At 43.0% G+C, this 26,155-nt stretch overlaps 1 protein-coding gene across 3 annotated transcripts in view; it reads left to right on the forward strand.

Moving 5' to 3' along the window:
- The first annotated feature begins 2,452 nt into the window (after positions 1-2,452).
- The window catches only part of kiaa1522 (KIAA1522 ortholog), a 32,283-nt gene continuing 8,580 nt past the window's right edge, over positions 2,453-26,155 (forward strand). Inside the window, exons 1-2 of one of the 3 annotated variants that reach the window (XM_041053001.1) lie at positions 2,453-2,550; positions 3,218-3,627. In XM_041053001.1, the coding sequence (XP_040908935.1) occupies positions 3,396-3,627 (232 nt within the window). In that variant the 5' untranslated portion in view covers positions 2,453-2,550; positions 3,218-3,395. Of the gene's footprint in view, positions 2,551-3,140; positions 3,628-11,063; positions 11,545-26,155 lie in introns of those variants that run through there. The other 2 variants (XM_041053000.1, XM_041053002.1) reach the window with 2 other exon arrangements.

Here is a 26,155-nt window from a genome sequence, read left to right on the forward strand (position 1 = left end):
GCAGGGAGGCTTGGCAAAGGGTATGGGTGTGCATGTAAACATAGCCAGTAAATGTAGCTACAACAGTTGAGCTAGGAAAGAAGAGATGAAGAGAGAGAGAAACAGAAGAACAGAGTAAGGGAGGACTGGTGATACATTCCCCAGTAGGCTCGTAGTGTTCTGGCAGTTAATGATTTTGTACCTCTTACTACACACACACACACACACACACACACTAGCACAAGAAACTCTGCAGTTCTCTTGCAGACATACAGTGGGTGGGTGTTTTTTGTTGTATCGTCATGGAAACGTTAAAACATTTCAATGTGTTCGGCATGAGTGAACTAAACTATGACTCATTTCAACCCCTCCCAGAACACCAGTACACCCATACAGTACGGATTCCCCCACCTCACACACACACACACACACACACACACACACAAAAGTAGTCACAACCTCATCACACCCACAGACATCATGAACCATCTCACATCCATAGCTGTGCACCAGGTCAGACCTTTCTGGGGTAAAAGCAAGTTAACTTTTAAATCTTAGGCTGATGAGGACAATCTGAGGCGTGACCTTAGTTTGACACAGTATTTAGTGTATTAAGCAACTCCACTCCACATGTGTTAATTCACTCCTGGCTGAATTAGATCCTTATGATTTTCCATGATGTTTGCTCTTGAGATACAGTGGGAGGCTTCTGACTAGCACTGACGGTATATGATGTACTTGAGGGATGAAGGCCATTAAAGTTGCAGCATGAGAACCATATGTTTTTAGTAAACTCTGACAGTGATATCCTTAGGTCCTGTGCTAGAATTAGTGCAGGAATCCCAACAGACAGATAATTTGTCTGCTTCAACTCAGGAGCAAAATGAAGAAGACTGTAGATGAGGCAGAGCTTGTGAATATGACACTGCATAAGTTAGACAGTATATCATATAAAAGAGAAGGTACGTATGCTTTTATGGTTGAAAATTACTTTCTACTCTGCCGCTGAAAGAACAGCAGAGGAACATGGTGACTGGGGTAGTAATTGATATAAATCTCTTCTTTTCTCCCTTTACAACTATTGACAAGTGTTGTTGAGCCAGGTGCTTTATGAGGTTTTTAATTGCTTGTTTTTATTGTAGTTATTAAAACTAAAACCAGGAGATATCTTACCTCACCTTACCTTCAGTGGCATTTCTGCTGGATCTCTGCTTGGATTAAAAATCTTACTCCTATGATGATGTTTTGTTTGTGTTTGGAGCTACACGAGTTTCTTTCAGTTTGGTTGCTTGTCTACATTCTTTGGGTAGAGATTTTGAAATTATTACAAAATACTGTGCTGTTCCATGAGCATATAAACCATGAGTTGAATGAAGGCCCTTGTTGCTAATTGCCAGCTTGTATTGTAGACTGTAGTCACAGGTGTGTCTCAGTCTGCTCCCTCAAGGCTTTTGACTCCTCCTCCTCCACCTCCTGTCCTCCTGCTTCCCCTTCCCTTCCCCAGTGGGTCCCCTCCACATTCAGACAAGATGAGCTAGTCCTACAACACTCTTATACACACTGCACCCACCTCTGACAGCTTTCTCCCCCCACCCACCCGCCCACCCAACCAACCAGACACACACACACACACACACACACACACACACAGACATATACACAGTGATGTCAGCTCGTCTCATCCTCACCAAAATGAGATTTGAATTTAACTTTCAGATTTCAGTGGCACAGCTTCTGTGTTGACAGTGAGTACAACTGGACCAGAGTTAAATGTAACTGGCCCCTTGTGACTCGCCCTACCTGTCGGTCTAATTGTGCATGTGTGTCATTTTTAACAAGGGGTGTCAGGTTTCCACCTGGCTGCACAGTGGCAGGAAAGAGCCACTCCCATTTATCTGCAGAAAGAGCTGAACCTCTTCACCTTTGCCAGACCACCTTCTAACTCTGGACTGTGCAGCAATTTCCCAGGAAACTTTGTCATCAGATTTCCTTTTTAATATCTTTTTTTGGAAGAGAAAAAAAATTCTAAAAAAATATATCCCTTCTGTGGAAACTACACAAGAAAAACACCAGCACTGCTGTCTTGTATTGTCTTATAATACTGATACACTGATCCAAGGTGTGTATTTTTCCTTCCTAGCTGCCATGATGATTTGTGACCCAGGGGTTCCCCTCCTGAGGGAGACAGGGATGACTGCACCTGATCCCCGGAAAGGAGGCTAGGAGGAAATACAAAAGGAAAGCCAACCGCATGACAAGAAGCTACTAATGACCTGTGCAGATCAAGTAAAGGACTCAAAGCTGAAGCTAAAATACTAAATCCCAGCTGTTTGGAAAGCGAGGAGAAACAAGCAGTGCTGGAATGGAGTGCCTAAGTCCTAACAGCCCTGTGAGAGGTGGGAGGAGAGGCTGGCTCTCATACAGAGGGAGGGACTGATTGTTCAGAGAGCATGGAGCTTCATTCACTCTGCTAAACACACATACGCACACACATACACACATGCTCCGCAAGGCTGTTCTCAGGCTGAGAGGAAAAGAGGGGAGCGGAGGAGACGACAGCACGTTCGCTGAGTAAGTTGTGTACATGTTTGACCATTTCCCAGCATATATTTTACTTGTTAATCTTTGTTAATGTGACAACATGTAGAGAAACTGTATGTGTTCATCTGCGTTCTGTGTATGTTCGGTGTATCTTTATAAAGTAACAAGCATGCATTCAGAGTATTTGCCACTGCTAGTTTTAAAGAATTAGGCTTATTTCTCTTCTCTAACTCACCCATACTCACTTTTCTGCTGATGTGAACCACATGTCACACGTATATGCACATACACAGGCACAGACACTGCAGTGGTCCAGCTCTCCTCCCTAGGGCTTCTCCTTTACAAACACAAAAATGAGAGAATAGGAATAGGGAGAGTGGGGGCAGAAATGTAAGGGGAAAACTTTAGTAGGACAGTGTGGGAATGGCTCTTGGTCTCAGTACATTGTTACAATCAGACTGCAAATTTTTTTCTTTTTATCTTCACCATTTTTACCTTTTTATTTTGTAATAATCCTCTGTGAGTTTTACTTATTCCAGCTAATCTCCTTATTCTAATTAATCTGCTTTTCATATTCTTTTCTATTCTTGCTTTCTCATGTCACTCTGTCCTTTCTCTAGCTTTTATTTTCAGCCTTTTTTCTCTCTTTGCATCTCACCCCGTCTCTCTCATTCCTCTGGTCTCATTGTTGTCCCAGGTGGTGACAGACAGGAAAAACAGAGACACTGAGCGAGGCCGAAGAGGGACAGAGGGGTCCATCAAACCCTGCACAGGAGCGGAGATTTCAGATCTTGATACCTGTTTCCCACAGAAGACACACTGAGACACACATAAGTGGAGTTAACGGGCCTTAGCTCCCAGGACCAACCTCCAGGATGTCCCGGAGGAGGTCTACAGGCGACCTGGTGCCCAGGGACATCACTGAGATCTTAGCCCGGGAGGCGAGGGCTCAGCGTGGGCAGAGGAAGCCGGGAAGCTCCCTGGGGCAGGCCTTCAGCTGGTTAAAGGGGAGTCGAAGGAAGAAGAGCATCGGCAATGGACTGAACCGAACGGGTACTGGTGTGACGGATGCCAAACTGGGACTTCAGAACCATGACACTGCAAAAGGTTAGTGAGTCGTGGGTCGTTATACTACACTAGACCACAGAATAATCTGACACCCTAAGAAAGACTTTGGAACATTGATTATTTGACCATCAAAAGGTCATTAAAAGTTTAGTGTATGAGCCAGATGGGTTCCTCATGTGGAGGTGGTGGAGAGGTAAACAGAGCTAAAAGGCGCAAAGAGGAAATTTGTCCCGTGTCTGTTGGACATTCAAATGTGCAGGTATTAGCTCATTTATTTGCCAAACTAATGTAACTAAGAATATGCCAGTGTTTTTGGCCAAAATATTTATTAAACCAGCTTTTAAAAAGCCTCCTGAAATGTAACAAAAACTTAAGCTGTTTGCCATTTCCAAACCAGGGACTGTATTTTATTCTCTAGTAAAGATACCAAGCTTTTTGTTTCTCTGTCAGCACAGTTGCTCTTAAATAAAAAGAAAGGATCATCAACAGAAAATCAGCCTGATGTCAGTGAGAGTTTCGGTTTCTGTCCCTGATAAGCCGGGGCATACACGTTCTGTCAGGATAGATATTGCTTGTCAGGGTTCGGGTTATTTGAGGATCAGACTTCTGAAGCCGTGGTTTGCTTGTTTGGCTGTTCTGCTGTGTAATTCCGTCCTGTTTTGTCTGTCATGGTCACAGACTGTGCGGTCATGATGTTTCAGAGAAATGTGTTGAAGTTTGGATTAAGATGAAAAGTTAAGAGAGATTTAGTTATGGTTAGGACATCAGTCTGCACATCTATAACCTGGAAATGGTGACTCACACACACACACGTAGACTGACACAGGGGTCTAATCCCCTTTTTCTGTTTACTGATGCGTTTGCTTGGTCGGCAGCACAGAGATTACCCACAGTCCCCATTTCCTGTTTTTGTTCCACCTCTAAAGCCATCCCTTTCTCTCCTGTCATTGTGTGTGTGTGTTACTGTAGTAACTATCCAACAACTCTTGGAAATCCAGATTCACAGTCTTTTCAGACCATTTTTGGCTGGTTTCCTTTGTGGTTTTTGAACTTGTTCCGCCTAAAAGGGACTTCCACGATCCCTTATTATGCCTTACTTTGTGGCTTTGTAAAGTCTGTGGAGAGCTATGAACACTGGATGGGTAACAGACAGTGACTCCATTTGAAACCAAAGATTAACTAGTAGTAGGGCTAATAATTGTCCCAGCTGAGGATGTGGTCAAAGGCTGATGGTAAGAATGTGTGGGAACCATATTTTTGGCATTTTGTCTCATTGTTTCTCCTATTTTAAGCCCAAAGAGGACCACAGTCAAGTATGTCCAAGGAACAGATCACAGAACATCCAGCTAATCCAGAAGTTACAGCTTCACGAGTGACCTACACATAGTGGAAGGATGATAGAGGCTTTTGCTTTACAGTATTTTGGTGTTTGGTGTTTATTGCAAGATAATTGTTTTCTATTTTGTGTTTAAAATCAGGCAAGTGTATTGTTCTAGATTGTCTACTGATGAAAGGTGGGTCTTACAGTATCTGAAGATGGGTTTACTATCAGTTGACAGTTTTCTTTTTGAGGAACAGAAAGTGAAAGGTAGACCCGATGCCCTCTCCTATTTTGTCCTCATTCTCACATATTCCAAAATGCAGAGCCATAGATCACTGACTGGATCCTGTCAAAGTTAACCTGCTGTTGATATACACAGGAGGTCTGTAGCCTGGAGAGGTCCATCTTACTCTAAGTCTCTAACAAAATGGAACAATCATGTCCTTAGTGAGAGTGATTTGGTTCAGCTAGTGCTTTCCATCTCACCTGTGTGTGTGTGTGTGTGTGCGTATGTGCATGCGTGTGTGTGTGTGTGTGTGTGTGTGAGAACTTGGATTGTCTTGTTTTGTTTGGCATTTTGTCTCCTACAGAGAGAGTGAGGAAACCTTTTTTCCCACCAGTAAATAATTAGCACACTGCACCTTTATTTTCTCCTCGCTGCTACGGTTCATTCTTCCTGAACCCGCCGGGTGACTTGACCAACCTGACAAGACAAAGCGATAGTCTTCACACACACACACACACACACACACACACACACACACACACACACACACACACACAGAGTCCCTTTTCCAGATACCTACATATATTCATACACATCCTCATACTTCCCCTTGTCTAACTCTTTGCCCTATACAACTAAACTGGTTTTGTTTTGTTTGTTAGCACAGGGACATATGGAAAGGAAGTATTGATGAAGCTACTCTGACATTTTCTCCATTTGCAAAACAAAATGATAGTTGTGTTGTCATAGTTGTGTAGCCTCATGGACCACTGCACCTTTTTATTTAGTTGCCATCAGCTGTACACATCTTTGTCTTGTCCCCTAATGGTTTACTTACATGTTCCTCTTAACTGTAATGTCTCTGTTGGTGGGTTTACATTGGCTGTGTCATCCCTGCATGACTGGCTCGGATCTGCTCCTCTGTGATCCAGCAGTCAGTGGTTCAGCGCTGACTGCCAACTATATTTTACAGAGATTCCTCTCTTATAAAAAAAAAAAAAAACAGTCTTTGATGTGCTGAATTCCTGGGAGCTGTGTATTAGAGGAGTTTTTGTGTGTGTGCTTGTGTGTCAGGGTCTGTTAGCGTGTGTGCATGTGTGGCAGCCTGGATGCCAGATTGGGCCTAGAGTTATGCGATGAAGAGGAGAGATTACAAGGAATCACAAAGCCCCATTCAGCCTTGAGAGGACTCTTAGGGAACAGTCTCTCAATGCTTTTTTAATTAGAGCAACTTCAGAGCACACATTCACGGACACACAAACACAAACACGCACACAAACACGTATCTTTCTCTCGCTGCCTCAGGTTTTTGCAGTCCTTGCCTATTCATTACCACATATTACTGTTTTTGATTTGCTTCTCGGATTGCTTAACATCGTCTATTCAGCACCAGTGTGGGAGTGTTAGTGTTCACTGCTTATTATTGTGTAATCAGCTTGTGTTTATAGCGGTGTGTGTGCGGACGCCCGCAGTGCCGTGCGTGAGGGCGTGTGACCGAGTGCTACCCTGTATCAGAGGGTACCTCTGTGTTTGTGTGTGTCCACGTCATATTGCTGGGCTTAGGGCGGCGCCAACTCAGCGACAGCACTCATTACGTCATCTCCACACACACACACAAGGGCGTATAGAGCCCCAGCGACTACCTGCTTTGTCCAGCACAGCCCATCTTCGGCCGGCTGTTTGAGCGCTGAGGTCATTGTGCACAATCCCTGGGATTCCACGCGTGTGTCCGTCTGTGCAGTAATTGTTTTCTACATGTGTGAAGCCATGTGTGTCTGTAGAGAATACTTTTTTTTTTTTTACTGTCTTACAGATGCAGGCCTAAATCTGTTTGTTGTGGGTCCCATACTTTTCCTTGATTTTCTCAGTCTGCATGGGTTTGTGTACGTGTGTGTGGCCGCCACATCACAAAACACAGTCCAGGGTGTGTAGATTCACAAACTATAATGTAGATTACAGACCTAGCAAAGTAATTGAAGAGCAAACATCTCATTACACAGAGAACATTGTATACAACCTTAGCTCTATTACAGGCCACAACTCAGGGCTACTTTAATACAGAAGGCACCGAGTGGAGGGCAAAGAAAGGCATGCGGCAAAGAGGGAGGAGTGTGAAAGTTTAATGCAACCACACAATGTCCCCTGTGAACATCATTCACCACTCTCACACACACACACACACACACTTTGATGAGCAAGGTAATTTTACCTGGGTAAGCAGATACCTCCAAACCCTCATCCATCACCGCAGACCTAAAGCCGCGCCGGTGAGGTAAACGTCTCCCAGGCGACGGCATTGTGGGGAGCATGTTGCTGTGGCAGCAGTACGGTGAGGCAACAATAGGGTCCGACTGTGATGTCGGAGTGAAACATTAATCGTCTTTCGGGTCATGTTTAATGTGAGGATTTACCATACGGCAGCATGCAGCAATTTCACTGTGTGAAATTATGTTAATTTTACTGTAGTTCATAGAGCATCATACACACATACCTTTTGGTCAAGCCCATGCAAACTACACATACTATAGACACACTTACAAAGACTCAGGAGGGGGATACTTAAATAACTTGTGATCAAAATCCAAATCCTTTTTCCAAAGGTATTGTTTATGGAATAAGAGCTAATGGGTTGTTTTATAGGACATGGAGTTTGTTTGATGTGGCGTGGAGGCAGCTGGAAGACATCAGCGTGGGACTGAGGGAGTGGGAGTCTGTATACATAGGGATTTACAACTGAGTTACCCTCAAGACTCTGTGTGTGTGTGTGTGTGTGTGTGTGTGTGTGTGTGTGTGTGTGTGTGTGTGTGTGTGGCTCCTGTTACGTAACATGTTGTAACAGATACACCTGTTGAACACTGTTTACCTGATCCAGCTGTGTTCTCTCCCTTTGTGAATTTTTTTCCTCTGTGAGGAGAAGAATAGACCAGATGATGACGAAGCAGCTCAGGAATTCACTCAGTCCTGAGTTTAGTGACATTTAGAGCCGTACATGTTCTGATAAACTTCTGAAAAACATCTTGGGACACTGACTGGTCTCCCTTTATCTAATGTTTGTTTCTGATTTAAGCTACAGTTCCACATTATGATTGATCTTCTGGCTGACCTCTTGTGGCCTCATGAACCCTCAAACCCGCATATTTATATTTAGCTGGCTGCAGAGTTTCCACATGCCATCCCACGCCACCGTCAGACTCACAGACGTTCACAAAGTCCCCACCCACAGAAAAAGAAAGTAATTATGTAACAACTTATTGTTTTCACTGTTTATTAATCTGGCGCTTTTTTTCTTGATTAACTGATTAAGTGCATGAAATGTCAAAAAGGAGGACAGAGGACACAGAGATTTAGAGTAGAGTGAACTTTATACTTTTCCCTGTATTCAGCAGAAAACATGCTGCAGTCCATAAACACAAACAGCACCTGAACAGAAATAAACTACACTTGTATTACTTTCTTCGCCTGTAGATGGCGCACACTGGCATTTTTACATCTGCATCTGCTTTTCATGCCAGCAGATGGTAGAGGTTAGACTGAACTGAAACTGCGGTTGGATGTTATTGACCCAGCATGGCTTTGAGTGCTTTGCGTCGATGTCACCGTGTACCCTTAGGTTTATTTTTATTGTGATAGCAGAGCCTTGCCACAAGATGGGAGTGCTTGGCTGATGTTGGCAGATTTATTGAATTTGAGCATTTAACTGTAAAGACTTGCACCAAGATCCCATCAAGGTCATGTGGGCCACCTTTTCATCTTTTATGAACAGATGTCCTAATTCAGGATAGTCTCAGACCTCCCTAGTTTTGGATTCACACACACCGGTAAATTTACACTCAAACATTTAGGAAGGTAGATTCCCTAATCCTGTGTTGCGGCCTTGGTAATGGTCACCCTGACAACCGCTTTCCCTGACAACTATTCCCTGACAACGACATTCCTCTACACACCAACGTCCTTTAATGTACGCATGTGCACATACATACAGACGGACTCTTTCTGCTCTCCACTGAGTTCCCTGCTGCTGTCAAATTCTGAAATCTCTCTCGACAATGACACAGGCTTTGATCACACTCATATTTAAATGTATCTAGGGCACGTTTGGCACGTCGCAGTGCAGCTCGTAGGTGAAGGCAGGGTACAGAGCGCTCGGCACACGCGGGGGCTCACACACTATCTGAGAGTGCTCTCGTATCTCTGTGGTAGATGAGATAGCCAGCTCGGAGTACTCCACCAGCACAAATGTACTGGGTGTGGTTCTGCTGGGGCTGCATTAAGAGGCAACATCTATCTCTGAGCATTTTATTGGAGATCATTTTACACGTTTCAGTGGGAAGCTTGGATGATACTGCACTCTCACGTCCTCCTCTGTGTCTCACACAGATACATTCATACACACACTATCACTGTGAGAATTCACATTCATATTTGGGAATTCCCAGTAACAGCTCCTTCTCTTAAGATACTGAATTGATTTCTCTTCTAGAAAAAAAAAGGGATTATAAATTCTTCGACCAGCAGCATAGCACTCTCCTCTTCCTCGCTGCCCCCCTCCCTATAGTCTGTAAATCTGCTTTTTATTGGAGGCTCTTTATCTTCCGGCAGTTCACTATACATCAGGGTGGGAGGAAACGTGATCAGGGTGACCATGATGAGGAGTGTGTGGTTTCATTTTCTCGCTCCTCGTCATCACTCTCCATTCCCTCTTCCATTTTGTTCTAATATTGAATTCAGTTTCATGTGATACGGGCAGCGTGCTACATGGTGCTCATATCATTTCTGCTCTTCCATATGTCTCCCTCTGACCTCTTTCTGGGTGACTGCTATTGATCCTCAAGCTGTGGTAGTGGTGTCACTGACATTGAGTGATGGCAAAGGTTTTGATATCAGTGTGGGACATATCCTGCCAAGTCATCATGGTACTCAGGGACTGGAGATGGAGGGAGAGGGAAGGAAACACAACATAAGGAACATAAGGAATGAGGATGATGTTGAGTTACAGTAAAGATTCAGGGGTTGCTGCTGTTTTTGTTGCAATCTTACCTTCTTTAGCGATTACATTTTCTTCCTCATGTTTGTCGAATACTGTCTCACTTTACTGTGTTATTGCTCTATTTAAGATGAGTGATGTTACCTCTCTGGAATCCCCCAGCATCTCGCCCATCTGGATCAGCATCTGTATTTCCTCTAAGCATAGCTCCAGTGTTCTCATCTCAAAAGAAGCTTTTGATCTGTCTGACCAGTTGACTGGCATATATCCTGCTCTTTCTAGTTTTTATCTGTGTGTGAATTCATGTGTGTGTGTGTGTTTGTTGTGAGGAGTTTCAAAAGGTACCCAGGCACCTGTGAAGATCAGTTGAATTACTGAGCATCCCTTTCCTGTTTTCAGTTTCCTCTCTTGCCTGTATCGCAGTGTTTGTTCCTGCTTCTTGCTGCTCATTCCTGCGCATAAGCACCACTGATGTATACTGCTCTCTTCCCGTCAGCAGCTGTCAGTGAGACAGAGGGATCTGTCTGTGTTTTCTCAATCAGCACGTTGTGTTGACAGGATCTGTCAGCTGTACTTACAGTGGTTTGCAAAAATGACAACTGATCACTGCTCGCTTAAAGAGAAAGTGAGGGGAGGTACACACCTGATGTGTGCCATTAACCGTTAGGGAACGGTGTGTGAATCATTTGATGAGTTATGTGGTGATGAAGATGTGTGTGTGTGTGTGTGCTTGTGTTGTTTTTCCCCCTCTCAGAGACTGAAAATGCTCAGCTGGGTGAATGCTCAGCTTGGGAGCACAGCGATCACAGAGGCAGAGAGTGGGAGGGGCACTTGCACACACACACACACACACACAGTTACACACATACATGCATACACACTCTTGGTAGTGAGCTTGTCAGTGCTGGATGCTGCCTTTGCTTCAACAGCTGGATGTACATGATCAGAAGTGTGTCAGCTCGGAGAATTGGACTGATTGGAGTGTTTGTGTAACATTTTTGTGTTCTGGATCTGTGTCTGTGGCAGCACTACAGCTGGAGTGTATTTGCTTTGTAGAGGAATGGTGTCAGTGGGTCTTTAGCACGCCTACACTATGCCAAGGTGTGTGCAGCAGGACTGAATCAGCAGGAATGATTTGACCACAGGGATCAGGAGCGCATTATTGACTTTGACTCAGGGTGTGTTTTCCTGCTGAGGGACTGTGGGAAGATTTTGAGAGAAGGAATAAAGACGTAATGTTACAGGACGACAAGATGATAGACCCCCTTTAGGGGCTTCAGGACTGCCCCAGAATGGGGAACAGCATCCAGAAGAAGAAGAAGATAGAGACGGAGAAAAACTTCTCTGCGCCGCCGTCCCCGAAACCTGTCCAGGAAAAACCAAAAGGCTTCTGGCTCTTTGGACGTCCAGACAAACTGAAGACAGGTAAGAGGAGTGTAGGATGCCTGGAGAGGATGTGTGGATCCCTGTCGTATTAAATGTTCACTTATAGTCCTGCGCTTGAAAGACAGAGTGTCCAGGGAGGAGAATTTTATTGTTCTTTGTAAAATCGGACTTGTTTTGTCAGGAGTTTGAGAGGGGATTAGCCCAGAGCTGACTTATGTAGTTGGCTGTTCATGCCCGTGTGTGTGCATGTGAATTAGTTCCTACAGTAAGCTTTTTAGATGCAGAGTGACAATATTCCCATGCTGACTTTACCTTAGTCAGCTTCAAGGCTTCCTGCTTATTGCACAACTGTGCAGAAGAGGGTTTTCTGTGTGTGTGCGTGTGTGTGTGTGTTTGGGTATGAGAGTTTTTTTTCTTGTTTTTGTTCTGGTGATTTGTTTCTCCTGCGGGCAGATGAGTAGGGTAATTGAAGACAGACTCTGAATTTTCCTTTTTTGTAGCCCTTTTCCCCCAAACCTCCATCCACATAAATCCCACTGTGTGTGTGTGTGTGTGTGTGTGACAGTGAGAGATCCTGTGGCCACGGGTGGGTATTATTTTATGATTCCATGAGCTGTTATTGCCAGACCACTATACCTGCAGTGGTAAACAGAGCTTAGCCTGTCCCACGCTGATCATTGTCTCCGTTAACAGTCCCTGAAGCAACAAAAACCACCTGAATAACAGGTTTAACACAAGCTCACAAAGACACAGACAGATTGTCAGATAATGTTCTGCCACTGAGATTTGTCTTTCACAAGTCTGCTGTTGATATTTTCTTTTTCTGAGGTGTTTCCTCCCCGCACTCAGGACTACCTGTATTCTTCTTTTTGTTACTGTGTATCTTAGATAATTTTACCATCTCTCTTTTCCGGCTTCAGTTTATGGACAATATAGTGAACTCTAAGTTTGTAATATTCTATATCCGGGTCCAAAAATGTTTATGTTCATGCTCTTTGCATCTAATGAATGTAAACTACACTGATCTATGTTTCTGTTTCATTTTTAGTGTGACTTTGCTTGGTGCTTTGGCAAACACTGGCACTTGCGTTAGTAATATGCACTCAGAACAGGGCACAACTGAAAATGACGCACAAACATCTGGACATGGTTTAATTTTGACTTGAGTTCACAATATGTAAAACAAAAGTTTTTGTTTGCTTCAAGCTGAGATTTTTAAAGAAATTTGCATAAATTAATAGCATGTGTGTAAATAACTGTAAAGACTTTTGATGAACAGTTGCTGATGGAGCAGTTTGTCCACCACTAACCTGCCTGACATCTGCGTTGCCTCTTTCGTTAGACGGCTGTCATGGTTACATGGCCATTAGTTGGAGTCGGTGCATTAGAATAGTAGCAAATGCATTTATCTGCCCGTGTCATTAGACAGCATGAAATATGACCGACATTAGCTGGAACCAAACAGCAATAACACTCCGACCAAGATTAATCAATTCGTGTAAGACTTGTTTTTCTCGCAGCTGTGTGTTCTGATGTGCTTTAGACTCTCAGTTTCATACCAAAGCTCATATTTTACAAAAAAACAAAACATTATTATTGTTTTGATAGTTCATCTCATGTTTCACCAATGTGGCTGAAATTGGTTCCTAATGCTACTGGTTTCCATGGAAACAATTGACTGCTCCGAACCCTGAACCCTGTGAGTTAATGGTATGGTGGTATATCAGCCATCAGTAAAGGAGCCTCGCTCATCACAACACGAGGATTTCATTTGTGTGTGTCATTGTGAGTTTACAAAAAAAAAATGGACTATGCTCATAGTAGATGATCGTGCGTGTGTACAATTTTGTCTTGATTTGATTTTCCCTCAGGGTGGTCGATGTCTGTGTGGGCGTGTGTGGTCGTTGTCTTCTGTTCTCTCCTGCGTTCACCGTCTCATTCATGGAAAGTTTATTCAGAAACCCGGGGTGTGAATGCATTCCTACATTCCAGCCCATTTCCTTACGCATGGGCACCCATCCACCACACAAACACACAACTTCTTTGAGCGTGTTGAAATGAGGCTCAGTTCTTTTTTCTTTTTATTTTTTTTTTTAAAGATGATTGTAGTTGCTTCTTTCTACACAAAATACCAAAATAAAACCAGACTGAGCAAGAGAGAGGGGGGAAAGAACGCATTGCGTTGCCTGTCCTTGCACATATATTCTGGTTGCTGCCATTTTGCTGCAATACTCCTTTAAGCTGACTTCACGTTGACTTCATTTATATACCAGTAAACCACAGCTAATGGATTAAAGCCACAGTAAAGGCAACAACCAAACTGTACATGGTCTCTGTGCTGCAGTGGTGCAGCTTCTAGTTGTAGCAGTGTAAACATGCAGGAGATTAACTCAGTGAATAAATTCTCGCTTTATTCTCCCGTATTATGTGTCATCTCTGTGGTTTTGGCCATGTTCCAAACCAGAAACCTTTAATTATGTCCTTCACAGCACCTGAGGAGGTGTTTATGTTGTGAACGCCCACACTTCACAGACTGGGAAACAACTGGATGCCACACATGGACTGTTTCACTTTGTCTTTATTTTTGGTCAAGGTCATCCAGGGGAGAGTTTTGTTCATGCTTCCTATTGGCTTTTGCTTTGTCACTGACCACCTCATTTTACCAGTGGATGATAGTGTCTAATTCGGATTTGTAATACGACTATTAAAATGGTTGCTGGTTAAATTTCTGTCATTTGACAAATAGATTAATTGAGTAATTGCTTTGCTTTCTGAATTATCATGTCAGTTCTAAATAACAGAACTACATTCTGGATACATTTTCTCTTCTAGATGCTTTAAAGCCTTTCAATTTGAACTTTGTTTCACCCGGGCAAAGTAACACTGCTCAACTCATGCAGCACTTCTGAGTGACTGGATGAGTTTGTCTGCACGCAAATTGTTAAAAGACACAATATGCTGTGTAGAGTGGAGGTGGTGCCAGCTGAGCTCGAACGTCACAAAGATGCCTATTCATCTGGTGATGTGAGCACGGAGTGGCTGCAGTGGAGAAGATTAGCTCACTATGAACTCACTTTACTGCATCCACAGGTGGTCACTGACGAAGAGGGAGCCAGGCACACACACACACACACGCACACACACACACACACACTCTCTCTCTCTCTCTCTCTCTCTCTCTCTCTCTCTCTCTCTCTCTCTCTCTCTCTCTCTCTCTCTTCATGTTGTCATCCTTTCATTCTTGGGCCCTTTTGATGTTTTATAAAATCATGCGATGCAGCTGATGGGTCTCCAGATGTTTCATATTATCTTCTCATAACTGTGTCCACTCTGCAGGCAGAGCCTGAGCCTCAGCTGGTTTTCATCACCGGATCGTCTGACTCAGTGTGTCTCTGCATTAAAATAAGATGTCAGAGTGATCCATCTAATAAACCAATGTTTCTTCAAACCAGAAATATCGGAACATATTGTTGAAATCACACCCTTCTTCTGGCTTTCCCCTCCATCTCACTTTCTTGCGCTCCACTCTGCCTCCTCTCCTTTATCTCTTTGACCTTGGATCGTTGGCTCGTTATTTATCTTCCAGCACTCCAAAGGTGAGATATTTGCATTCGGACACGGTGAGATTTACACCGACTTCTTGCCTTTGACTGTGAAAAATGGAAAAAATTGTGGCTTTAGGGGCAGTGAAGGATTGAGGGGTGAGGAAAAGTGAAAACTAATGACAGATTTAGGGAGAGAGAGTGAAAAGAGGGAGACTGTAGTTGAGAGAATATACATCAATAAGAAAAGAAGAAAAAAGAGAAGAACATGTTGTGTAAGGCTGTGTATTATTCAAGAACAAGGCTTCCAGTAGATTTCTCTGCCATTTTCATTATGACTGTGCAGGGTGTGATATTCCATATTCCATTATCCTGCTGGGTACGGCTCGGCTAAGCCTTTTGATTTCTGTAAGCGGGGCTAAGACGCTCTCTTCTCGGTCCTCCTTTGAAGATCCCGTTTACTGTGTGCCACAGTCAAAGTCATGGGCTCCCCGCAGAGAGCTTCGGCAACACACAGTTGGATAAAGGGAAGATGGCTTTTCGTCTCTGCTATCTACCCCTCCTACACCTCGCCCCATCTCGTCTGCCATCCCCGATCTTTTATGTTCTGTTTATGTTTCTCCCTGTGCATCCCACTGTTCTCCTCTGCTTTCCATGCAGGCAAGCAAAACCTGCACACAAGTACATCTTGACGATATATATACATATATAACCTCCATTCCCCTTCTTTTAGTTTCTTTTCCGCTCCCTTTGAAGCCGTATTTCCTACCACAAGACACATAACAATAGAGGCTGGTTTCTTTAACCAGCCTCTGTTTGTACTTTCCATCTGCAACTTTCTAATTTCTCCTTCGTCTGTGCTGTAAACCGAGCACAAAGCCCTCGGTCTTTTTAAAGCCAGCGAAAAGCCCTGTCATTCATCACTCCTCTCCTCCTTCCTGTGACTTTAGGTTTCTCAAGACCTCAAGGGCAGTACAGCCTGTCTCGGCTCTGCCTGTTTTAATTGTCGTCGTCAGTTTTTCACCTGTAATGTCATGTTCTGGCCCGCTGCACCAACTGTCGCCTGAGTGTTCTTTGGAGATGAAGGGAGATCATCACCTTCTTCCTCTGTCCTGTCCTGTCATGCCCTTTAGCAGAAGGAACTTTTGTTTTCTTCCTTTTAAATGAAAGGACATTTTTGGCAGCATGAAACTGTGGTTAGCCTACATACTCTTGTCCTAAATGTAACATGTGAAAAATTTTTAGCCACTGGATGGCATCTCCAGAACACTTTCAAGTAAGAATCATTCCTTCTAAATGATCCACAACCCATTAGCTAGTCTCATGCATGCAAAAAGAAAGTGTATGTGGAGCATTTGTAAGTTTGCAGTTTTGTGACTTGACCCAAATTTAACTTTAAGCTGCCACTGGGAAAGAAATCCTGTTCTTCAGCCTTTGGTTAGGAGCAGTGGTTGGTTAGGGCACATTGCTCATTTACAAAAATGATGTGATTACTACCTGAGGGCAGTAATCCATTAAACACCTTATTACATCCATTTTCCATTATAACCCTTTGGTTAATTAAAGCTGCACTAGTCAGCAATTTTATATAACAAACAATGGATCAAATGCCTGTGTGTGAAGTGAAAGGGGTCGCATGTAGTGACCAGTCTCACTGAATACTCACTGAACTCTTCAGGTCTCCTCAGCTCTGTTACCTCAGAAACAGAGCTGAGTTTCAGACGGACCAAGTTCATCAGGTTGGCACAAACACATCATCAAATCAGTGCTAAAATTATACTTTGTTGTAATATATCATATGTAACGTGTTGTGTTTACAGCTTCTTGTGTTCCATCCAAGTCGGAAAAAAACATCATTTAATGCAGCTTTAAGTTCAAGAAATGGGAATAATTTTAATATTTTTTGTAGAAATGTTTATGTTAGAGTTGGGTCATTGCACCATGTTGCTGCTCAAATCTCCTGTAGCTTGAGTGTATCAGAGTGATCCCTCTGTCTCCAGTATGAAAGGGTTTAGTGTTTGGACTGGTCTGTAATGGGGCTCAGTCCAGTGGCTTCCTGCACGTAAATTGAATTAAAGCATCAGATCATACCATTAAACACCGCACACACACACACACACACACCCACTCACTCACCCACACACACACAGACCTGTATGTGACCTTGCTATTCAGAGGTGGTTATTTCAGGTTTGGACATGGCCTGGATTTGTTGTTTTTCCTTTTGAAATGAGAACAAACTCATCTTGTAGCTTCATTTTCTGACATCACTGTGTCCAATCTGTAATTTGAAACTTGTGACAGTCTTAGCTAAGCATGTCCTGCCCTGCTGATGGAGAAGAAAGCGATATCAAGCCTAAAGTTTAAACTTCCCTGAAATTAAGTTATCTATCAATCAAAAGGGCTTTTACTTTTCTTGGGGCACTGATAAAAATAAATCTGGTTCAACAAGTTGCTTTCTGATGTATTTTCTGTCTAGGGTTAGGAAGCCAGGACAGAATCCGATATTTTTGGATGAACTTTGCCATAAAATCAAGAATGTTTTACCAAAATTTGACCAGTACCACAACATAGTGTTTGCAGTAATTATTCTAATTAAAGCAGTTTAGTTTCTACCCCCGCTTTAAAAAAGCCTCAGCATCAGCATTTTGGTCTATTACAGGGCACTCAAATCCTCACTTGAATCCCATGATTCAGCACTGAAATTCTTTCAGGCATTAGTATTAACAGCTTTTGTTTCATTGTAGCTTTTAAACACTCACAGATGTGGATTTCCTCTTTTTGAAATAACAGATATTAGCTGTGATCAGAGAGGACAGAGGACTAAATATGAGATTATGAGAAATAATTTCAAACTCTTTTGTTGCATATCAGCCCTCGCAAACCTGTGATAAGAACTCAGCTAAATGCAAATGTGTAGACAAGACTTTCAACTGTTACGTGTTCAGAAATGCACAAAAAACTTCAACCGGGCAGCTGTGTGTGTTTATCTTCAGTGTCACACACACTGGGAACTCTGAGTACTGTCACACACTGTGACACCTACAGATCTTTTCTGCTCAACTTGTATTTTTCATTCCAGGGAACCAAACACAAAGTGTGTTATACAAACACTGTATCATTCCCGAGCTCAGATTCTCATTGACCCTTATATTGGGCCCCTACGGAGCCTCCTTTATAAAACAGAAATCTCACTCTATCTGAATCTGCTACAAAACATCTCAGCTTGTTTTTTTTTTTGAGATGAATGCTTTTTTGCACGTGGTCCCTGGCAAACAAATCTAATAAAACATATATACAGTCATTCAGTGTGATACTTTGGGGATTTTTGCCAACCGAACGCCAGCTATCATTAACCTGAACAACTTGAGTTATGTCATCTTACTGGTGTCAGGAGACCTTGGACTCATGTCGGCGAAGAGGTTACACTGGGGAGCGCGCACACGCTCGTACACTTTCACACGCTTGCACACATTGTAACACTTATATTGCTGATGAACACTAATACTTTCACTGCTTGTGCATTTATATGTGTGTGTGTGTGTGTGTTATATATGTGGTGTGTGTTGAGAACAGGCTACATCTGTTCGAGCCTAATGTGTCTGGCGTGATTTGGATGACACACAGTCAAATGAACTTTAAGTTGTGAGTCTCCTCACTTGTACCTCACAGCTCAGTACTTAGGACGTCAGCAGATTTTTTTTTTTTTTTTTACTTTTATATTTTCCATTGTTAAACAGCTTCTGTGGTCATTCCCTTGTGTCAGAGCAGTTAATGGCTGAATCACATGCGATTTATCCATTATAGTAAGCAGAGTCCATGTACAGAAAAGAACAAGGGATGATTGTCTCACAGAAAAGTTTGTGTCTTAAAGTCTTTACAATGTCTTTAGATTCCAGGGGTGGATGGGCACAAGAAATGATGCAAATGACATTTTGGTTATAAGGAAAGTCAAATACAGACATATATTCTGAGTCACTAATGAGACCAGACTGTGACATTTTGATTTTGTGTCGTTATCGCAGTTGAGAAAAAGGTCAAGGAGGTTCGGAACTTTTACCGCTGATAAACGTGAAAGAAATTCTTCCAGTCTTCGTCTCAGAGTCAGTTTTATGGTGATAATTCAGGCCTCATGGGTTATTGCCTGTGACAGTGGAGAGATAAACTAATCTTGCGGTTTGTCACGTGCCAATCCAAGACAAAAGATTGTTTGATAACAGGATTAGTTAGTAAATCCACGAAACCGCTGACTTGTACAGTAAGCGCAAATCAGTTTTTTGACTGATGGGCAGGAGTTACATTGATGAGCTCACACTTATTGCAAAACTTAAATATGAAACTGTTTACAGCAAGAAAAGTTTAAAATCTGCATTTTTTGCCGACACTGTCCTGTATGTTTGAAGTTTGCTTCGGTTCGAACCAGCTGACTGAGCCCTCAAAGACTTTACTGAGAAGGGATATTAGGTCTGATAGAGGAATCAGACCTGAGGGCATCGGGCCTGTCCTGTCTTGTCCTGTCCTGCTCGGAGATGAATCTGTGCGGAAGCTTTAGGTCTCTCATTAAGTCATCAATCATATTAAATAAGACCATTCACCATTAGGGAGACACGGCCTTAAATAACCTGTAGGTCTTGTCCTTTTTTTTTTTCTATTTTTAGTTGTTGCCTGTGTTTCTTACAGACTTTATATCTGCTTGTGTTACAAAAACTAATTTGTGTAGGTTTGTTTTTTTTTTTTTTCCTTTCAGTATCCTTCACACTTGTGCTCTGTCTGTCTGCTCTCAGGGTGGTTTTGTCTGGAGGCATTTGCATCTCTCCATACCCTCTAATTTTCCAGGGTCACCCGGGGGACTCCTGTGCTCACTCCCACACACCAGTTGACAACAAATAGATTTACAATCTTGTTTTGAGACTGTAGATGAATGTATTGAGCAGTGGGTCAGCTGCGTCTTTCCACTGTGAGGCATCCGTATCCGTGCCAGTGTTTACACACCTTTCAGTTTGGCTCTCAAAAAGCTTTTTAAGTTGGAACGACAAGTAGCAAAAACAGCTCATCCTCCTCCTTCAGGAAAAATACCCACAATCCCCTTATCAGGTTGAGAGAGAGAGAACAGGAGGGAGAAAGCGAGAAAGGGATAATTACAAACAGAGTGGCTGTTGCTATTTTTAAGCGCAGTGGGTGCCGCAGCAGCTAAGTTTAGCTCTGTGTTTGTGTGCCATCGCTGAGGGTCCTGAAGTCGAGGCAGTCAGCGCAGCTCAGGTTTACAACCTGCTCCAGGTCAGGATTAAGAGGTGCAGCAAATACGGGATTGATCTCTGCTGAAGAAATGAGACACCTGGGTTAGGTTACGAAGACATGCAGTACAATACGGACCATCAAGGGAGCATGCTTGCTAATGCTGAATGTAGTGATGATATAAATAGAAATGTCTGCTAAACTACTTTATAAATCTGTATAAGGATAAGGTGTCTGATGCCTTGCTTCACTTTCATATTTATTCAAACATGAGCAGTACTTGGTTTAGTGCCCTTGCTGCCTTGCACAAGGGCACCGCATAACCTGTAATCAGTAGTGGTGGCAGTTACTGTACTCAGTGATTTATGTCCTGCCCCTGTCCCGTACCCTCCTCGCCTCCTTTTCCCATTTCCTCAGCCCTTCTTCACCTTTCTTCTGTCACTCTCCTCATCCCTCTGCCATTCAGTCTCCACCACTCCTGCTGTCATCTCCCCACCAGCTCCAGGTTCCTGTAGCACAAGTCTTACATTTTGTATTTCCCGTTTTTCTGCTCCCTCCACAACTATTGGCTCCCATCAGATAAATACAGTGACGAATGAACCAGATCTCACAGCTGATGTTTCATTCTCAGCAGGCCATCCGAACAGACTGTGAGATATTATCATAACAAGATACATGAAACACAAAATATTTCTCTGGATACGTACATGGAGGATGGAGCCTGCATCTCTCTCTCCCCCCTGGTTAATACCACACCACTCAATGTAGGAAGCTCATAACTCAAGTCCAGCACAGCAGCCATAGAATACAAATCAGGGCAGCAGCAATGAGCTGAATAATGACGTGTGTGTGTGTGTGTATGTGTGCTTATGTGTTTTAGTGATTGGAGGTTTATTGCTGGTCACATTTTAACCCTCTCTTCCTGTACTCTGGCAGTTTCATTACCTCTGTCTATAGGGATGGAAAGAGCAACTGGGAGAGAAAGAAACTGCAGCAAATCATAGTGATCATCAGACAAAGATGCCACTGTATATCACAAAAGATGGTGTAGCGTTAACCCATCTTGAGGAATAAAGCTGGTGATATTTTTATTCCAACAAATCCCATGCACCAAGTATTAGCTGTGTCGCTACAGTCCGGATTTACCTTATTCCTCTTATTAAGCAAGTGAGGATTTACAGCTGCAGGGCAGTGTATGTAGAACTGACTAAAAAATAAACTACAGTACCCATGTTCGTGGAAGTAAAGGAACATGTCAGCCTATAGAACAGTGTGGCTCACTGATGTGGCAGAAAGTGTGTTCATCCACTGCTTCCTGTACGACTGACATTTCCTTAAAACTGCAGTAGCTCATGAAAGCTGATATTTGTAACCTAAAGATCTTTGTCATCCAGGCCCTACAGGTCGGCCTGAGACCTGGTGGAAAAAAGTGCTTCCTTTGTTGTTCATTCTGATTTTTTACTTTACATGTCTGTTGTTGTCTCCTTATACCCTCATGCTTTTTTTCCTAATGAATCCAGCTTACTCATTGAATCCCACACCCATTAATACACACATGGTGGCCGTTTTCAAGTGCAACCGGGCATGAAGTGGAAACTCTGTAACTTCTTATGGTCCAGTGGCCTCTATGCTCACCCGATACTGATGTTGTGGTTATGACAAAGGCATAACAGCTATCGCCACCCCCCCCCCCTCCCTCTCTCTGCTTCTCTGTTTACCTCCTTCCTCCCCTGTACAGCCAATGAGAGGGTGAGCTGAGGACATGAGATGAGCTAATACTCACCATGTGGTCACAGTATTACATTTTCCAATAAGTGCGTGTGTGCAGTAGCGTCAGAGTTTAGGATTGGGCTATCCACTGGGAGACATATTTTACAGTTAGCTCCTTTTCGTCCGACATCAGTACAAGCCAGTCCTGTGTGTCCACAGTAAACATCCTCATCAGATGACCTGCTGCTTTTGCAGTCTCAGAGTTGAGTCAGAGTTGATGTAGCACTCTCTAGTGGAGCAAGGAGTTATATGGGTGTGTACGAGGAATGACAGTGTTGATACAGAGCAGCTTATATGTGATCTCCCCTCAGAGAGATGAAGTCTGTCTTTGTCTGTTCTGGTAAAACTGATATATTTTCCATTTATTAAGTAGGTCACTCAGTCTTTTTTTTTTTTAAATCTTGTAAGTAATTCATTTATGTCAAGGGATTTTTTTCCCCCAGATTTCTTTACAAGCAAAATTATTTAATTTATTTGAACACAAAAAATACACTAGGTTTTTAATTCTTTGTGCTTCAGACTGTATTTATTTAATCATTACATAACTGTTCATGTCTTAAACTGCTTTAAACTGTATAAACTTCATAACTGGAATGAACACTTCTATCCCAGCAGCTTCTGTAAGCAGGTCCTCTAGCCTTCTTTGAGCTCAGCCATCGGTCCACAGCAGACAGACCTTGGTGCTGACTGAGAAGTGACTGCATCATCGGCATTTTTGTTGATAACACAACAACAATGCCGATGTTGGAAAAAAAAAGTTAGAGGTTGCCTAGGCTGAAATGAGGATTCAGGATTTAAGATTCTGATGAGTTACACTATGGGAGTTGTAGCATGCAGTGTTTTTTTTAACTTGACCCACCTATATCTGCCTCCTCTGCACTGACTTTGACTATTCTCTGTTTTAATGTGTCTCTTGTGTATTCCCCAACTTGATGGAAGTGCAGTTATGGATGCAGAAGTTTTTGTGTGCTGCTTCCAAAGAGAGAAAACGCTTAATTATCTGGCATGAAAACACCAGAATATGGACACAAATTGCTGCCTTTGTGACATTGTGCTACTTACAGTTTAAATTTAGTTGCACAACATATTCCAGGCAGACTTCACACCATGAGATGCAAATCAGTAAAAGACAATGACATGTCAAATCATTGCTGTTATTCTGAAAGTGTCTCTAACTAATGAGCCGTACATTTTTGGCTTTTGACATTTTAACAAGTGAGTTCATTTACTGCTTGAACTCTGATTGTTCCTCAGCAGACTGTTTGACCTGTTAACAGCTCCAGTGGTCTGGCTCAGTTGATATATGATATTATCTTTAGAGTTAGAGAGAAAAGGCTCTAATCATCCAGTAAAATGGCAGGTTATGGGATTTGAACTGAAAAATAACTACTTGACAGTTGAATATTTGTAATTTGACCATTTCATTTTGAGGTTGAAGTGTGAGTTTGGGGAATCTACATTAGCATGAAGTTCGACATGTGCTACTTTCCTCTATTGAAATGCATCATGTTTTTTTTTTTGTTTTTTTTGGTAATGCAGTGGAATGGTGTGTTGTGTGGTTGTGTGCACTGAATCAAAGGCATTTGAAGCCCCTCTCTCCCCTCTGGCCTCTCCCCCAAGACCAGATGGTGTCTCTTTAGGCCGTCTAATGAATATTGATATGAGGGGTCTTGGTTAACAACAGGGGGGTACACATGCCGGGCCTGAGACCCCCAAATTTGGCACTTAGTAAAGGTCTGCTTTGAGGGGACTGGATGTGGAAGGATTTATTTTGGAAGAAAGGGAGTGAGATCGCCACAAACAAAGTGGTTTTCTTATGCACATTAGCTCCCACATGTCCCATACTGGTCAAGTGTCTTTCGGAAATTAATATGGAATAGGAGATGATGAGTATGAATTAGTCGCCTGGGTGACGTCATGAAGAGGATACTGAAAGATTTAACGTAAAAATATGGTTTTAAAAGTAAGACTCATGGACAGAGGTGAGAAGTGCTGACAGAGGGAAAACAAATGTCAAGAGTGAGGGAGTGTTAGGTGAAGAGATGGACAGGTTAAGCTAGTGGCAGCATTAATCCTCTGGCATGGCTCCCATGTCTAAAGCTGCTCTCCTGAAGGCCTCAGCTTATTCCAGCCCCGGCAAACGCCTAAAGCTGAACCACCGCCAGCACTCCGGACCGGTCAGCCTGACCCCTGGACACTGGGGTGGAGATTTCCCCAATGAAGAAGCTTATTGTCCCCACCTCAAGTTTTAAGAGCCAGAACCCCTATGTTAGTGAAGTGTGAGTAAAAGTAATTGCATTACCATCCTCCAGCTGGTCCGGGTGTATGGGCCAGCTGTAGCCCCCTGCTGTGCCACTTTATTGGGAATAAACATCCACTCAGAGGGCAAGTAGATCAAAGCGCTGATGCCTCTGCATCAGGGAAATAATCCTGTAACGCGGTGCCAGTTTTATGATTGGCACAGAATCAGCCTTTTCTAGTTTCTTTTCTGAGCCGTGTTGTATTTCATACCCTCTGCAGTTTGGCAGGAAACATTAGTAGGCGCATAGAAACTGGTCCACGCTCACACATAGCACCATTAGATATGATGAACTGAGGCTATGTCAGCTATTTATAACTCAAACTAGACCTCTGTGGCTATAAGGCAAAGGAGCAGACAGGAAGGGAAAGGCAGAGAAAGGGAGAGATGTGAAGGAGGAGAGACTGGCAGAGACAGAGGGGCGAGAGAGGGCACTGGAGAAAATGATGCAGTGATACGGAAGAGACAAAGACGTACAGTGCATTGAAACAGTAGCTTTTCACTGTGAGGACGCAACCTCTACCGTCAAATGTAGCCCCTGTAGCTCTGTATATAATGAGACAGAGCGTCAGACAGATGCATGATGCTGAAGGCTTTCATTAGGAAAGGGACAATGACAAACATAACTTTATAACCCTAAAATAAATCAGTGTTTATAGCATAGTGGTGTCTTTTATTGTACAGTGATAGCAAACTCAAAGTGGATGCCTCCAGTGCTGCAGGCTTTCCTGTAAAAACGCATTTATCAGAAACTGGAGAGAAAGCAATTCGTTTGAAATAATAATTTTGACCCTTTTCATCTAAGTTATTACGTTCTTATGTTTTTTGGAGGATTTTTTTACCCCTAAAAATGGGACATTTATGGTTCTGAGGATGTAGCAGTTTATTTTCTCTTGGCCTCTTTTATCTTTTATGTAATGTATTCAAACTTATAAATATAATGCGGAGAAAATCACTCTAGTTTCATGGGTTCACATGGGTTGTGTGTTTGTGTATAGACTCACACGTGTTCATCTACATTGAGAGACGTGGGGGTGGGTGGCTCCTGAAAGCCAAACTTTGACAGCCGTTTTGCTGGCGGGTGGGTTCCTTCATTTGACAATAGAGAGGGAATCGCAATGGAGAGCGCCAGCGTGAGCGACAGAGCAAAATAGAGGGAGAGGGTGAGAGAGAGCAGAGGGGGGAGGGAGGAGGGTATCAGACTCAGGGATAAGGCAGCTGGGACAGGCTGCTTTGGCTGGAAGCAGATCTTATTGTGCACTTGTCCTTCCCAAATCCCTCAGACACTCCGCAGAGGGAGGAGAGAGCTTCTCATTCCTGGTCATCCACGGTCAATCCCAGACATTCTGCTTTCAAGCTGTGCGTCATTTCTCCGTCCTTGAAGTTCAGAGCGTCTGAATCTTCTCTGTGACACAGACTGATTTTTCTCACAAGTGACCGAAGGAGGACTTGTTGGATTCTGCTTCGCTGCTATGGCGCTAGTGTAGGCATGGTGGTCTACTTGAGGAAGAGCATCCACTCTCTGCTGTCTGTCTTCAAGAAGAAGGGTGAGTGCTGACTCACGTGGAGGAATGTGGCAGGCTGTAGCTCTGACTTTAGGTCGCTGACAGAAATGAATTTATGCTGCTTTTTATGACCTTAATATTTGCTTTGATAGAAGGTTTCTGGAGTTAGTTGCTTTTTTCAATATCATAGAAACTTTGGTTGCACTGTTTAAGCCATGAGGTGATGGACTGTTTACGTATTTTTACTTTACTGTAAAGATGTGGTCATATTTGCAGATTTCTTGTGCTAGTCCCTGTCT

Source organism: Toxotes jaculatrix, chromosome 13 (assembly GCF_017976425.1).
Source record: "Toxotes jaculatrix isolate fToxJac2 chromosome 13, fToxJac2.pri, whole genome shotgun sequence".
Classification (NCBI taxonomy): Eukaryota; Metazoa; Chordata; class Actinopteri; family Toxotidae; genus Toxotes; species Toxotes jaculatrix.